The 17,626-nt window shown below is 37.8% G+C and overlaps 1 protein-coding gene across 3 annotated transcripts; it reads right to left on the reverse strand.

Moving 5' to 3' along the window:
- Positions 1–377: 377 nt before the first annotated feature.
- On the reverse strand, positions 378–15,246 carry LOC121637193 (monoacylglycerol lipase abhd6-A-like). 3 transcript variants are annotated; one of them, XM_041981191.1, is made up of 9 exons: positions 15,135–15,246; positions 13,335–13,465; positions 9,401–9,560; positions 8,963–9,076; positions 4,307–4,439; positions 4,059–4,219; positions 3,924–3,978; positions 3,070–3,170; positions 378–1,087 (listed from the first exon to the last, which is right to left on the reverse strand). In XM_041981191.1, the coding sequence occupies exons 2-9, from the start codon at positions 13,451–13,453 to the stop codon at positions 908–910; spliced, it is 1,023 nt and encodes a 340-aa protein (XP_041837125.1). In that variant the 5' UTR covers positions 13,454–13,465; positions 15,135–15,246; the 3' UTR covers positions 378–907. The 3 variants fall into 3 exon arrangements, with proteins under 3 accessions (XP_041837125.1, XP_041837127.1, XP_041837126.1); XM_041981193.1 differs by lacking the exon at positions 15,135–15,246 and adding an exon at positions 15,031–15,078; XM_041981192.1 differs by lacking the exon at positions 15,135–15,246 and adding an exon at positions 14,745–15,023.
- Between the last annotated feature and the right edge of the window lie 2,380 nt (positions 15,247–17,626).

Below are 17,626 nucleotides of genomic sequence, written 5' to 3' on the forward strand. Positions count from 1 at the left end.
AAGCCCGACTAAACGCTGATAGGTTATTTAGAAGCCTTAAATACATAATATTATTCTAGTGAAGGCATTTTGGCCAAGAAAACTTTTCAAAACAGGTGGAACATGTATAGTTTGTTTTCTAAAGATTGACGCCCAGTCAAAAAAACCCATTCTACACATTTGAGGTTATAATGACAATTATACTATTATAATTACCTGGACTGAGTTGGACTGTATGTAAACCTAGATTTTATGTAGAATGGTATACAGAGCGGAACATCTTGTAAAATAGGTTATCTTTCACAACTTTATAAACTCGTCTTTGTCACCCCTTGGTGGTCACACTGTGTATTACAGGCACAAATCCACAACAACTTTCAATCGATCAGACAAAGATCTCACTCATCTCAATCAGTTTTAATTTAGTTGTTAATGAAGAATATCTAAGCAAGAATTAAAATAGTTAAATCACCTCATTTATAAAACTTATCTTCAGTATATAAACAAACAAACAGGATAAAATCCACATGAGGTATCAACAGTACATGATGTATTGTGCTTTTCAGTTTTCAACTGAGGTTAAATATGCAGCCGGTTTACAGAAGAAGACTTTACTCACATAGCGCCACTGAAGACAACAAGAAACAGAGAAATTTGCAAATTCCTCACATGGAATGATTTTATATAAAATTATAACAGAGATAAGTCTTCAGTGAGAACCGAGCACATAAAAGTCAGGAATAGCTTACAGTAAGTCATACGTTTGTGAGTTTGTTTAACTTTAATAGAAAACTCTTTTTACGAAACTATAAATTAACATCATCACCAACATCAGTTACATTTTCTTCATAGTTGAAATCATCTGAATATTCATTAAACTCAATTCTCCTCGCTCAACTCCTCCATGATCTGGTGCCAAAGGTTTTCTTCAGGAAAGTTTCTTTGAGTTTGCATCACCAACTTCCTGTGCAGACAGGAAGTCCACCATGAGTTTGGCGATTTTCCTGGGCCTCTCCAAGGCCACAGAGTGACCACAGCTTTCCAACAGGTCCACCTGGCAGTGAGGCAGGACCCCCTGAATCACAGCAGCGCCCGAAACATCTAGCACCTGAAAGAGGAGACAGGTGAGTGAGCAGAACCTCATAACTCAGCTGGTTAATCAGCACATTTCATCCTCTAAAAACAAACATATTTGTTCCACCCTTAAGATCTGACTGGCCCCACAAGTGCCACCCGAGAACAATCAAATCCTGACCATTAGTTAGAGACCTCAGATGTCCAAGTGCAAGCGAACGCAGCAGGTAATGTACGTCTATATGTTGTTCTAAATAAACATTACTATGTTCTTGATCGTAATGCAGCATCTATACAACATCATCATCATCTTGCTGAACATTTTATGAAAAGGATATAAAAGTAGGCATTAAACCACCAGATGCAATGACTGTGCAAAGTTAAACAACCAATAATGCTGAAGAAACCATGACAAAACTAGTGATTTAGCCTAAAGAAAGTTTTTCTTTTTACAGTATCAGTGAAGAGTTTATAAAGTGATTAAAGCCATAAAGTGTAGGATCATCCTAAATAAATATACTGATGATAAAAAAAATATATCATTGGCTGTTTGCTTTCTAAAATTTGGCTTAACTTTTACAGTAGATGACAACTTAATTTTTCCTAAAATCTTGTTTAAAAAAATGTATTTCATTTTATTATTATTATTATTTTTAATAAAAAGCTCTTACTTACACGTGCCACCCTTTTCCCAGTCTATGCCCCTGCCTGGGCACCAATGAAACCTTTTTACAACCAACCCCTGCTGAAGCTTGTTATAAAAACTTATAATTGATGTGTAGTATTAAATAGTATAATATGGGCTGCTACTATTACTGTTACTACACGAGCAGCGCCCAGCTTGCATGTTGTAAGTGAAATCATTGTACACTTTCTTTTTGCTTGTTTTTAATTTATAGCATGTACTTAGGTCTATTGTTTTCCTCTTTTACTTTTTTATATCCTGATGTGCTTTTATATGTTTTTAAAACCAAACTAAAAATCCATCTTTTTAAACCTGACTTTTATTTGAATTGATAAAAATCCTAATCTTGCTTCTTAAGGCATTTTAATTAGTATTTTATTCCATTTCTGGTTGTATTGTCCATTTCATATGTGAAATGACTGGTTTTGCAACATACTGTAAAAATACCTTTGTGTTAAATAATCGCTGTTTAGAGATAAACATGATTGCACTTGAAGGTGCAGCGTGAAACAAAATCAAAGGTCAAACACCTGTTTATGAAGGGAGAACCCTCTGAGCTTTAAAACTGCAATATCAGCTTTGTTTGACAGGAATTAGAGCACCGGGTGGGATAAGTTACACCTTAAAAGGCACATAGGAGAGTTACACACAGTACCTTTAAAATAAATGTCACCACACACATCTTTGAGTGTGTAACACGACATCAAAAAGCCAGAACATAAAAACACCTGTGATAGTTGTTTTGAATTTATTTGATGCTGTCAGACAGAAACAGAAAACTGTGTTTTAGTGGAAGAAATCAGTTTGGAGAAGTTTTACAAAGTGGTGAAGTCTTCAGGTGGAAATGTGTTTAAATTTTTGGAAAAACCTTAAACTGTAAATGCCATGACTGCTTCCTCCTGTACAAAATGTAAATCACACTAAATAAAAACATGTGAAGGGAAACAGGTTTTACTGCATTTTGTGCCAATTAGCAGACGTTCACATGCTAAACTAAGATGGCAAACACAAGCTGATACTGATGATACGTATGTTTATTGTTTCATTCTTATATTGTTGTTAACACAAAAACTGTGAAGTGGCTTCTTGGTCAGAACTGAACTGGGACGAAACATGAAATCCAGCAGATAGCTTCTTAAGTTTTCTCTATATCGCTGGATGCTCACGTTTAGATTGTATGTTCAAATATTTCAACCGAACTTGTTCAGCTTTCAGTCACATGTGTTTTCTTTGTACTTTACTTCATGTGCAGTTGAAGTTTTAACTTCAAAATCCTCCTGCTGACCTTTCTCTCTCCACCACATCAAAGTTTAATGTTGTGATTTATTTACCTGGTCTTCGTTCCCCCAGACGACCTGCAGAGGCGCTGTGATCAGATGCAGGTGTTCCTGCAGTGAATGACGAGACTTCTCCCCAACGATCTCCATGAACACTGCAAACACACGCAATGTGCACGCACAATAAAATCAACTGAGGACATGCAGAAAAAGACACTACCTCATATACTGGGAGAGACCCTGATGTTGAGCTTGTGCTGGCTCTTCCTGTTCAGAATAGCCAATATAAAATCAGAATAGAACAATAATAATCCACATATGAGAAATGAATTCAGCAGTAAAGAATAAAGACCTTTTTTTTTTTTTTTACTGGTCATTTTGTACTTACAAAAAAGTCATTATGTACAGTCAGAGCTGTGGTCAGGACTGAATTACATTTTAAAAGGGGAATGACCTCAAATCAACGGGTTGTGTTACATTACACATTGTAAACTGATGATTTCTCCTTAAAGGGGTAATGCACCCAAAAATGAGTTTTTTGAGCTGTAAACAACACAGTATTACTTAATTGTGATGAAAACCATGTATACTGTTGATATAATTTGTATTTTTTTTATTTTAAAAACAGGATTTTGTGGGTAAAAAATAATGCCCTCTACAGGGTAAAACCAGGTTATGTTTTTCGTGACATAGAGAGGTTTTCTACATCACCAGAAAACTTTAAAAACACCTGCAGTTTCAGGCATTTTTCAAATTTGGCAGTGGGTGGAGTTACGCAAAAAGCAGGGTGTGTAGTTACACTTTAACGTGGCCGAACACTCTGCGGTATAATCCACTGAATGTATTTAGAGCAGAATCAGGAGAACTGTGGTGTCAGGAATGATGCAGGAGGAGTTTTTAAAACTGACCTTCTTTGTAAAAACCGTTGTTTGGGATCCGGTTGGCGAGGAGACCACGTAGCACCTGACAGCACAGACACAACAACAGTTCAGACACTGATACACTGATGCCTTGCCCTCTGAGGTTTTTCACCATCTCCATACCTGTCGGGGGAGTTTGGGGGGGTTGTAACAGCAGAGTCTCAGCATATCGTCTAACTCCTGAGGAGTTCTGGGGATGAGGGGGATGGACTCGTCCTGCATGCGGCCGTTCTCCAGCTCCCTCAGACGACTGATGAACTCAGAGTCTGTGGGATAAACCAGGCCTGCAGGACAGAGGAGATAAGAAGGAGCTCCTTTGTAGCTCCTCTGCTTCATCCCACAACAAATAAGTCAGATTGTAATGAGTTTACCTGCTGGGCACACCAAGGTTAAGCTGGACAGGTCAGAGGGGAAGCAGGCAGCATACACGCCGGCGACGTTCCCACCCATCGACGTGCCGACCAGGTGGAAGGGTCTTTTATCCAGACCGATGCTCTGCACAAACTGCACAGATGGATCAACTAAGAGATGTTTTCTGTTTGTTCTGCAGCCTAAACATCACTTTCATGTGCACACACCAGATTTCCCCTCCCATCTTTATTTCCCAAACTAATCACTGCATTTAAAAGTGTGCGGACACTACAAGCAAGCAGGTTTCATATATAAGAGTTATTCTATTACATGTAAACATGAGATACTTAATGGTGGAGTAGAAACAGTAAGAAAGTGAACCATCAACTCTGTAAGCTCTGATCCTGAAGCGGTAAAATGTAAATACCAGGGGAAAAAAAACTAACTAAATTCTATGATAATATACCAAACATATGTACAAAGTAATATATAGATAATATATATTTTTTCATTGTATTTGGCAGTGCAGTAAAATTGAAGCCTACTGGAAGGAGCTTAAGAGAGTGGTGGACAAGATGATCTCTAATGAAATCCAAATAGACCCTGAGTTTTATTATTTTAAGGTTTTACAGTAAAGGGCACAACTATGTAAAAACTGAAAGGATGTTGATGGGTATGTGGCTTTTACACACTAAACGACTGATTGGTTTACTCTGACAAACCAAGTGTAACACAATGGACCAGGGAAATATTTATATCTTTTCCTTTAGAAATACTAACTCCTTTTTTTCCTTAACCTTTATTTTACCAGGGAAGTCCCACTGAGATTACAAAACCTCTTTTTCAAGGGAGACCTGGTCAAGACAGCAGCTGTCAAAATTCCATTACAGACAATAAAGATAAAATAATGCCAATGTGAAAGTCTGCGTATGGAAAGGTGGGCCACTAAGCTCTGGCATAAACGATGCGGTGGTGAGTGAGCGCTTTGCAGCCCGTCACAAACCTTCTGGCACTGCGGTACACACTGTCCAGAGAGCACAAGGACTGCACAGAGGCATGCATACAGCAGGTCTCCATAGTCTATCAAAGGGAGGAAAGTAGCTTCAATCAGCTTTTCGCTGGCAAGATAGGAGCAACAGGATTTATAAAAACCCTGCTTAAGCTTAAGTTTCCTAACAAGGTTTTCTATACGTAATCTAAAAGTTAAATTTTCATCAATTAAAAATACTTAAATGCTTATATTGAGCCATAAACTTGATATGGCTGCCGTGCAAGGTTTTAATGTTGGAAGGAGAGTCAATTGCCTTCCTAGCATTATAAAACAACATAGCTTCTATACTGAAAGGAAAGAGTCTGAAAGGGCCTGGGGGGCATTTACAGCTGTTGTGAAATTCATTGAGCAAGAGGATGGAGAGTAGTGATGAAATCCTGTTTTGTAAACACTGACCTATGTTAAATGAGCTTACTGGAAATATGGACATTTTATTTGTCAAACCATAGACTTGCTAGATGTGACTTGTAGGAAATAATTTATGTCTGAGGTGAGGTGTTATTTGTTAAATGTAGTAGTTTTTAATGAGAAAAACACATTAATAAATGTACTAAAAAGAAGCAAAGACAACAAGTGTCTATAACCTGAACAAATCAATTAAAAAAATAACAAACTTATTGGAAGGAAAATATTAGAAAAAAAATGCACAATAAGTGGTTGCATAAGTGTGGACACCCATTAACTAACATTTTGTTAAAGCACCTTATGATTTAATCCCACCAGTCAGTCTTGTTGCCAAGTAGTCCATGGCACATCTCGACTTGGCAATATTTCCCAGTCTTCATGGCATACTTCCTCCAAACCTGTCAGATTGTGATGGCATCTCATGTTCATGACCCTCTTCAGGCCATCCCACATATTTCTACTGCATTTAGGTTCTGGGCTCTGCCTGGGCCATTGTCATGTTTAAAGACGAACTTCCTCTTCACTTTCAGTTTTCTAGCAGATGGTCCAAAATGACTATTAAGTGTAGATAATTTCCTCCAAATTGGCTGAAGCCTCAGTTCTAGCTAAAGAAGAGCAACCCCAAAGAATGATGCTGCCACCACCAGGCTTTACTGTGGGTATGGTGTTTGGTGATGCAAAGTGTTTTCTTTTTTAGAATTATGACCAAAAAGTTCAACCTTGGTCTCATTAGACCAAAAGGCATTTTCCCCACATGTTTTAGGAGACTTCAAACACGTGGAAAAAACTGCCAGTTGAGATTAAACCATTTAAATCCACGTTAAAAACATTTATTTTCTCATGCACCTATACATTAAATTTACAAGGTATCTTTTAACTTCTAGACTGTTGCTTGCTTTTAATTATTTTAATTACTTATTTTATATGATTTTATAGTGATTTTATTCTTTTTATGTTATTTTATTTACTTTTAAATGTTTTTAATTTGTACTGTACATAAAATGTATTACACAAATAAACTTGCCTTGGTTGTATTTCTATGAAGACTTTAACCAGGTGTGACTGTTTTTCTTATTGAGAAAAGGCTTGTATCTTGGAACTCTCCCCTATTATAGCCCAGACATATAGAGACTTGTTGTCACCCATTGGCAGACATCCAGTTCTTTGCAGCGTCTCTGTTGTCCTATATTTTCTAAACTTTTTATTTACTGTCTTCACTTCGTCCCACACTATATTCAAGGTTGTGGATTTTTTATACCCTTCTCCTGACTAATTTCTCTAAACAATAATTCACTTTGATGCTTTGGAAACTTTCTGTGAACCATGTCTTCTGCTGTAGCAGGAAACTGAATAAATGTAGAGAAAATTCTAAAGGGTCAGCGGAACTTAATTTTGGGTTAATTACAGCCTTTTTAATTAATGACTGACCAGACCACTGGTCCATCACAGGGCTAAATAATATTAACAAACAAATAAAATCACTATCATACTGAGTAAGCTCTGTGAAATGGTCCTACAACATTTTACATGTAATAATATAATTAAGATGTGGTTTGTATTGACATTTTAATGAAAAAGACGTCATCTGGACGGCAGCCGATGGAAGTTACTCATCTGGTAAGAATTAATAGCCCTCTGTTCCATCACAGATGGATTTAAACCATGACTTCTTTAGCCTGGAGGATCACCAGCAAGAATTTTACCATTTGATTCGGCAGATCACAGGACAGTTGTCAACTTTACCTCAGTTCACCTTTAGTTGAAAGGCAGCAGTGTGTCTGGATCTTGCTTCAATTTTTTTCCTATGGTAGAATTTTGTTTTACTTTATTTGTGCATGCAGTGATGAACTGTGATTCCTAATATTAGTTCCTGCTGGCGTATTAACTACAGACCACCAAGGTTCAATCCAGCGCTCTTGTTTATCAGTCGTTCATAGTCGTCCTGAACTCCATCCTATGAATGAAATTTATATTTGCAAGTACAAGAAATCCTTTAACTGTCAAACATACAAAGGCCAGTCACGCACATGTAAGTAATCAGCTGTTGATAAATGCCACATGTTGTAAATAACTTGGCCATCTTGTAAATTAAACAGGGCCACCTCTTCTGAAAAAATGTACCAGTAAAATGAGCTATAAGAACTTTAAAAAGAACATGCAGAATTTTAAATAATTTCTCATTTGAGAAATTTTTCTACCGAGTTATTTTTGTTGCTATTATCATAAATCAGATTCCAAGAGGACATGAAATGTGTTGATTTTAGAACATACTAATTTTAGTGTGATTTCCTGAGTGAATATAGATTATTCTGGCCATAATAATCTGTTCTGTCTCTTGCTGTTAGTGCTTGATTTTGTATTTCGGTTTTGGTAATTTGATGTTTTATTGAATTTTATTTCTTATCTTTCAGGTGAGAAGTGAAAGGGGTTATGGGGTGGGCTGGGGTTTTTGAGTTGTGGTTGTTAAATTGTATTATTACTGATTTGTTTGAAGTTAATTTCTTGTATTTTTGCTTTAAATGTGGACCCAGGGGGACGAGCTGCTGCATTGGCAGCTGGTACAAATAAACAAATAAACCTGTTGGTACCGTTCATGATCATTTGCATTCAGAAACGCCCTCAGTTGACCATATATGGTGGCAGCACATGCCTTTAGCAGCCATGTGGAAATCACTTGTGTTTCTCCTCAGAGTGATGGAGAGGAAAAATTATTTAATTTCTGCTGTCTGAAGTGAATCATATATCTTTGTTCAGTTCACTCATTCAAGTTCAGGTAAAGTTTATTTAAATAGATCTGAAGGACACTTTGTTTAAGAGCATGAGATAAATTTCATTTAACAATCATCTGAAACATACTCCCTGAAAAAAGTGAAACTAAAATAAATAAGTAAATAAATGCTGCAGATAGAAAGTGGTGTGTATGTTGTAAAATGCAGCATCAAACCATCTCTGCATCCAGAACGTTACGAAACTAAAAATAGAACAGCGTAAAATCCAGCGCGGTCAAAGTGGCTGGAATAGGTAGAAATGATGACATTTCCTCTGGTCTCTAAACTGTAAATATTAAAGCTTGTTTTAATGAAAATTCACACAGTTTTAGGAACAATCAGGTACCAGCAAGGCTTCATGATTTTATTTGACAAAGTTATTGAATATGCTAATTTCAAAACGGTCAGCATCACCGCCTTGGCCGTTCTAGTTTTAAAGTACTTTCACCCACCTGGTGGATTCGGTTGACCTGACCCTGGATGCTGTAATCCTCGGCACTGGTGCGACTTGTCCCTTCATGTCCTGGCATGTCCACACACACCACATGCTGGTCTCTAGGGAGGTACTGGAGGAGAAATCATACACACCCAGGACTCACAACATGCAGTGCAGTTTGAATTTGATTTGTTCAAACTGGAAAAGTGACAGCAAGAAGTGAGCACAAAACTATCTGCATACTGTCAACATTTTCTTCACAATGCAGTGAAAACAGAAAATAAATGAGCGGGATATGGCTGTAAACTCCCTGGTGCAACAACCTTATGAAACAAAAGCAGGCTGCACTTTTGTAGATTCTCTCTTCTACATGTTAAGTCTTACTTTCCTGGCTTCCTTACTCTGTTATTAAGTGTGTGTGATATATAATCTATATCCGTGTGTGTTTCAGTACGTTGATGACGGGCAGCCACATGTCCTTGGTGGCAGAGAAGCCGTGCAGCAGCAGCAGAGATGGCATGGCCCCGTCCGGGGTCCCACGACTGGAATAACAGAAGCGGTAACTTCCACTGTGAGAATAACGGACCACCAGTCCCAGCCTACGACGCCAGTACCTGAGGAGCATCAGGGCAGAAGCATCAGCTGTTATGTCTGCACATCATCTGAGTTTGTCTGTGAAGTGTTTAAACAAAGTGAACTGGACATCAGTAAAACCCCTGAGAGAAAAGATCCACAGTTAAACAGTTACTGTTTATCAAACCTCACACTGTGAAAAGCTTGATGCATAGTTGTGTAAGGACATTACAGAGAAGAGCACAAAACCATAGAAATTTTCAGATTGACTGATATGAAATTTGACTATAATCCATTTCAACATTCAGCCACTGAATATTTCTGGGCATCAGGAGTGGTGTAATGAAACAAGACAAGAAAGAAGTCTTTACTGAATTAAACATGCCGAGAAATCTCACTAATGGGGGACAAAACCATCACAACACAATAACAAGAGAGTAAAATGGTCTTACAAACTCAGCCTTTATACTTAAAACTAAATGTCCTTCATGGTTAATCAATTTTTCCCCCCAGTTTCCATCATTCCTCTGCCCTTTTACTTTGTGGTTGTCTATCTCACACAACAATTTTATATCTATAATTTCTCTTATCTGTGACCCAAAAATTAATCTCAGCATAAACATCCAGATTGTTGCCTCACCATTTATCTAATTTATTCATAAGAAGTTTACTGGTTTCTTTTTTTCGGTTTGTTTGCGATTTCCTGATTTGTGCTTGTTTTTCCTGCATAAAAATGTGCTGCATGCTACATCTATATCAGCAAACTGAAGTATGTGTCAAGGATGCAAACAAGCAGTTTCGGCTGTTTATTTGTCTATTTGTTTTTTCTTTTCCCATCTTTAAATGAGTTCTGAAACTGATGCTCTGACTTGTTATGGAAGTTCAGACGAACATCATTTACACAGAAACACTAGCTTTCATTTGCAGACAATACTCAATATTCCTGTAAATATTAATAAGCAGACAAGGTGTCTGATGTGCACACTGCATCAGCGTTGCCACGGAGCATTGCTAGTTTGTTATGCTAGAGTGTGCAATGCATTGTGGGTAATGTAATGTAAAGCAGGTGTAGTGCTGGGAAAATGTAGGTAGTGACAGTTGCAGGACCTCACTTAATCTGAAGGAGTTCATGTTCAAGTTCTTTGTTTGCAAAAGAAACATGTTTAATGAACGTGTTCCTTTGAATTCATTTGTGCACAACACTGGAAACCACAACTGATCTACATCTCCACTCTCGACTCAACAGACTTTGTTGTGACATGAGGCCTTTGTTAGTTGAGTGGAGTTAAAATAACAATCTTTTGAGTATTTAGTTATCTAATATTTTATCTATCTATTTCTATTTTGCAAAATTTTAATATTTAGAGAATGAAATTAATCAAAATTACCTAGCAGTAGCATAATCATTGTTTTCACAAAAAGGGGTGGTCTTCTGCCTCCTGTGAGGTCTTGCATAACTGGTGTTTAATGTGACTGAGGTTGTGTGATTACAATCTGAGATCAAAGGTTGAAGGATGTGATCAGACAACCATAACATCATATATAATCTTTGATCTTTTTTCTGCACTGCTGAAAAATTTTAGTCAAGTCATAAAGCTGCTGAAGAAGAAGGAAAAAAAAAACTATTACAAGACAGAGCTGAGTCACTGTGAGCGTGTTTGTGGGAAAATGAAGCAGCAACGATAATCGTGCAGGCAGCCTACAGGCATGCTCTGTTTTTAACAGCTAGTCAAAGTCCACGAGGACGTTCACAGTGACGCTGCAGCACTTTAATATCGAAGCTTTTTCAGACATCAGACAAGTGACATAAGCTCATTAAGATCAACACATATCTTTTTGTTTATGTTTATGTCTTCTTTAAAACGTAAGCTCAATAAATAATGAAATATCTGCCACTCATGAGAAAGCACCATACCACACCACACCACACCATACCATACCATACCATACCAAACCATACCACACCACACCAAACCACACCACACCACACCACACCATACCAAACCATACCATACCATATCATACCACACCACACCACACCACACCATACCATACCATACCATACCAAACCATACCACACCACACCATACCATACCATACCATACCAAACCATACCACACCACACCACACCACACCACACCATACCAAACCATACCACACCACACCACACCATACCATACCATACCAAACCATACCACACCACACCACACCATACCAAACCATACCACACCACACCACACCATACCATACCATACCAAACCATACCAAACCACACCACACCACACCACACCATACCAAACCATACCATACCATATCATACCACACCACACCACACCACACCATACCATACCATACCAAACCATACCACACCACACCATACCATACCATACCATACCAAACCATACCACACCACACCACACCACACCACACCACACCATACCAAACCATACCATACCATATCATACCACACCACACCACACCACACCATACCATACCATACCATACCAAACCATACCACACCACACCATACCATACCATACCATACCAAACCATACCACACCACACCACACCACACCATACCAAACCATACCATACCATATCATACCACACCACACCACACCACACCATACCATACCATACCATACCAAACCATACCATACCAAACCATACCACACCACACCATACCACACCACACCATACCATACCATACCATACCAAACCATACCACACCACACCATACCACACCACACCAAACCATACCATATCATACCATACCATACCACACCATACCATACCATACCAAACCATACCATATCATACCATACCATACCAACTTTATTTATTTAGCATTTTAAAACAACCACAGCTGAACACAAGTGCAACCAATCTCAAACATGTCCTGTCTTACTGAAGAAAACCTCTTCTAATGTACTTTCTTTGCAGCAGTTAAGTTGTATTTACAGTCACGAGTGCAGCTGTTACCACCTGGGGTATTACATCTTTCACTTCAGGGGACACAGCCTTCATCACCATCTCGATGCCATCCTCTGTGCTCAGTTGCCAACACATTAATGGAAAACAGTGCATGTCTGCACAGGGGTTCAGGGTATTTTGGAGAAAGCTGAACCCCTTTCACTCAGGACAAAAAAACATTACCAAATCCACCTGTGAAAATCTGGCTTTTGTCTACAATGAGAACATAATTAATCTGCATCAGAAGTGCAGTGGTTTCTGGTATTCATCAGCTGTGTGTATCAGCTGATTAGTAGAGATACAAACATCAGACTCAGATGGAGGCAGTGGTGTGCTAAGGGATGCAAGACTGAGGACAGTCCTGAAATAAGTTTAAAATAATGTTTTCTCCAGTATCTCAAATGAAGACTCTGATCCTGACAGTGAAGGTGCGACTCAGGTATCACATATATCACATAAAACCCATACTGTGTATATCCTGCTTGGGTGTTTTTTTTTTTTTGTTTGTTTGTTTGTTTTACCTTCTCAGACCATTGGCCTTAAAGGCTTAATGAACAGTTGTGCTAATAGCAGAAAAGAGTGTATGCATGCATTTCAAAAACATACGTATACACGCTACTTTTAAAGTAAAAAAGGTAAAATAAAATTAAAAAAAAGAGTAAAAATTACTTCCAAAAACAAAACATTCTCTTGGTGTTTTTACTCAGATGCTGATGATACGCATGATTTATTTTTTGTATAAAATGAAAAAAAGATCAATTAAGACTAGTGTCAAAAGAGAAATACTAATAAACACAAAGCAGTGTGTTTTCTTTTTTTCTGTGAGTGTGTTGTGTGTTTACCAGTTGTATGCCTTGAGAAGCACTCCAGGCCAGAACAGGAAAGAGGTGACGATGGCGAGGACGGGCAGAACCAGAATCCCTCCTGTTAGCATCATGATTTTAGCCAAGCTCAGCTCCATCGCTGCTAATTCCTTCAAAAACAAAAGCCAATTTCATTAAATAAATAAATATGAATAGATAAATGTTCCTTTTGTTTTTGGTTGTTCTTGTATTTATTGTAGGCTTTTAGATTTCCATGTGTTGTATTTCAGTGTATCTGCTGTTATTAGTCAAACTCTGCATCTGGGTTAATCTCATTTCCTCTTTCACCTCCCTGTGCATTTTGCCAAGTTTACTTTTGGTTTGTTAATACGAGCTATTATTTTTGCCAATCCGCACTTGATATCAAACTTAAGGCTTGTTTGTGGATTGCCTACTCTACTATTACTTTTTGGAAACATGACAAACATGAGAAAGCATATTACATGTTTCCAACTGAGGAAGGATGAAAAACACCCAGAGGACTATCAAGGAAAGCTTCATCCCAACTCAGAGAGGACAAAGCATATTAAAAACTTTATTGGAGCTTTTATAACCAGAGCATTACATCTATATTAAGTCTTTGAAGTGTTTTAGTCGTGCACTGGAGCCGAGATTCAAGCTTCTAATGCGATAAATTAGCAGTTATATTGCTATTAGCTGTATTGTCGTTATTCACAATAATATCCATACTATGCTGACAACTGCATTAATTTACAACAAGTTGGCGGCTACAGACACACTTTTCTTTTCCTTTTGTTTTTCTTTTTCAGTGCTGGGAAATATTTTGGCAAATACAACCTTCCAGTTGACTGGCCACATCTATTCCAATTGTTTAACTAATTATCTGTTACAAATATGTTGCTTTGAACAGATCAAGAAGTAAAACTGTGATCAAATAAGTCTTTTATAGAATAAGAACTGATTTTATATCCGCATCCCATCTCTGTAAATTACAACTGAATCAAATCATGAGGCACTCCTGGGAAGAAGATCTCGCCTCTGGATACATCTAACTATATAATTAGTAACTCTATTCATAGTTAGAAAAACTATGAAAATGTCCCTGTGATTCAAAATGATCTTACGAGAACTATTAGGAAAATTATAAGGGTAGTCTGAAAATTTATGTTCTTCTTTTTACAAAAAGTCTTTAGTTCAGTTTAAGCAGTTTAAGACTTTACGATGTTCTGATTCATACCACTCTTTATAAAATCTACATGTCAAATAACATGGTAATCTACTAACACGCCGGGTCTTGAGTTATAGATTAGATAATGTGGATGAACAAATCTCCCTGTCAGCTTCATCTAATGAGGAACACTAGCGCAAAGGTGACACATCCAAACAGCAGGTCCACTCTAAGTTTATTCTAAATAAAAACGAACTTGCCTTTTGCTGTGGTGGTGAAAACAGATCAAGCTGCACAAAGTTATGAGTTATGAAACTAGAGGACAGTCAAAAAAAGGTTTGAGGAAAAGATAAAACGGAACTACGCTTTCAGCGTCATGTAACAGGTTCATGAACGTCTCACGAAATTATTTACATCTTCCACTGACCGTTTAACGACCGAGAAGCAAATTAAAAGGATTTCTTTTCAGCAGCACGAATATAAAGCGGATAAGGTTCTCTCAGTGTCAGTGAGACACTGGAAACATCACACCTCAAACATGCTAACCTCATGAATAATGCATTAACGTAAATGAAAAACGTGAAGGATACAGTCAGATTCTGAAGACAGAATCCTGTTTAAGAAGTATCTGTACAGGCGTAGTACTGTACCTGTCCGGGTCCTCTTCGATCTGTCACTACCGGTTGCCCTCCATTCAGTCTGCTCCTCCTCCTCCTCTTTCACCCAAATTACGCAACAGCTTTTCATCTGCACACAGCAGCGCTGCGTTCAGGGACCGGCGGGAATATCAAAGGCATATTTGTTTGAGCGTAACCAAGCGCAGCACGTCCACACGAGGTCGCCACCTCCCTATGTTTCCATTAATAGTCCACAGACATCTGAAAACACACCTGTCTCAGAAAAATAAAACACAAATCATGTTTTAATCTACTAAAAACCTGTCTTAAACCTTAACTCGTCTAATCATCGGAATGAGTTAGAAAGATTTGTCCAGCTTTTTGGCACAATTCAGCACTAAAAAAATCTATCTATCTATCTATCTATCTATCTATCTATCTATCTATCTATCTATCTATCTATCTATCTATCTATCTATCTATCTATCTATCTATCTATCTATCTATCTATCTATCTATCTATCTATCTATCTTACTAGTTAGCTAGCATCTCTGAACACAGAACACATCCAGCCTCGAAGCAGATGGACTACAGCAGCAGAAGACCACACCAGATGTCCCTACACTTAACTAAGAACAGGAAACTGCGGCTAAAATTCACACAGACTCACCTAAACTGGACAATAGAAGATGGAAAAACGTTGTCTGGTCTGATGAGTTTCAATTTCAGCTCCACATTCAAATGGTAGGCTCAAAATTTGGTGGAAACAACATGAAAGCTGCTTTGTATCAGCACTTCAGGCTACATTTCAGACTACATTTTTTTAAACACCTGAGCATTGTTGCTGACCATGTCCATCCCTGTAGCATCTTCCAGCAGGATAATGCACCATGTTGCAAAGCTCATATTATTTCCAAACTGCTTACTTGAACATGACAGTGAGTTCACTGGACTCCAACGGCCTCCACAGTCACCAGATCTCAATAGAGCAGCGTTGAGATGCGGTGGAACGGGAGGTTCTCATCATGTGCAGCAACTGTGTGATGCTATCGTGTCAATATGGAGCAAAATCGCTGACAAATTTTTCCAACACCTTGTTGAATCTATGACACCAAGAACTAAGTCAGTTCTGAAGGAAAAAGTACTTGCTCGGTGGACATAATAAAGTGACAGTGATGAGTCTGATGGAGATATAGAATACAGTGCTTCTGCATTACATTCTCTTATTTGGTGTTTTTGTTTGACGGTGGAGGATGATGTCTTACAGATCTATCAGAATGTGTTAAAAAAGGTTGCGATCTGGTGAATATTAAGGCAATATCATTATCATCTTTAATTAACCATTAATTTAATTAATTTGTCTGAAGGATAGAATTTCCAAAGTGTTAAATAACCTGTTAGTAATAACAAATATTCAGTATTTTGATCTATTTTTAAATGAAAGGTAAATGCTTCAGAAATAGTTAAACCTAAAGTAACTGGAGTCTTTTAAATGAAGTAATTTGATTAGGCTGGTTTATTATGCAGAAATATAAAGAAGATGTAAATATCAAAATGTGAGTTTTATATATTTATTAATGTGGAGGAAACTTGTGGTGTGCAATAAAGTTCAGTTTTAACCATATTAGTCCAAAATCATAGTGGATAGCGTGTGTAGCAGCAAGTGATGAGTAATATGTTTAACTTTGTAAACCCATACCAAACCAGTACACAACTCTCTATTAAAGGCCACAAAACTCTGCAGATTAAATTGAATTGTCTCATTTTTGGGCTAAAAATATCCTGATCTGGTTTTTCTTTCATGGCTCAGGAAGCGGCTGTCAGACGATCAGCAGGGTGACGTGAGTGCCCAGGAACGTTTTCCCAGAAACCACAGGAATACCTCACATTCCTGCAGCACGTAGGTCAGCTTACACACAGAGCCGTGGAGCCGTCCTACCTGAGCCCTGGTTTTTCTGAATGTGGAGCCCTGCTTTAAAACTGTGGAATATTTTGCTCCAGTTTACTGTTATTTCTAAAATGACATTTATTCATGTTTGATTAATTCACTTTTAAACAATGAGCCTGTTATTATAAACTTACAGTGGGTAAATCCATCCCGACTCAGCTCATTTCACTATCATCATCATCATCATCATCATCATCATCATATAGATTTAATTCAAAGCTGACACTGTTGGTTAGAAAATATGTGGACCTGAGCAACTTTCTTACTTCTGCAGAACAGAGGGGTAGAAGCAAAAGAAAGGTTTGGGCCTGAAAGCCTTGTGCTGTCATTGAGAGGAGCTCAAGCACATTTTTATTCAAATGAGATGAAAAAAAACAAACAAAAAAAAAAAAAACTGTCTTATGTTGAATGATTTTTGGTGCAACAACACCAAATCATGATATCTTCCTAACTCTTCTCTCCTAACGCTGATAGCCTCCTAAGGCTATCATTGCCTACAATTCCTCAAATTATGAATAAGACAGTTGTGCTATATCGGCTAATGATATTTAACTCTTATGTATGAAGTGTGCTATA

The sequence above is a fragment of the Melanotaenia boesemani genome, chromosome 3, assembly GCF_017639745.1.
Source record: "Melanotaenia boesemani isolate fMelBoe1 chromosome 3, fMelBoe1.pri, whole genome shotgun sequence".
Taxonomy (NCBI): domain Eukaryota; kingdom Metazoa; phylum Chordata; class Actinopteri; order Atheriniformes; family Melanotaeniidae; genus Melanotaenia; species Melanotaenia boesemani.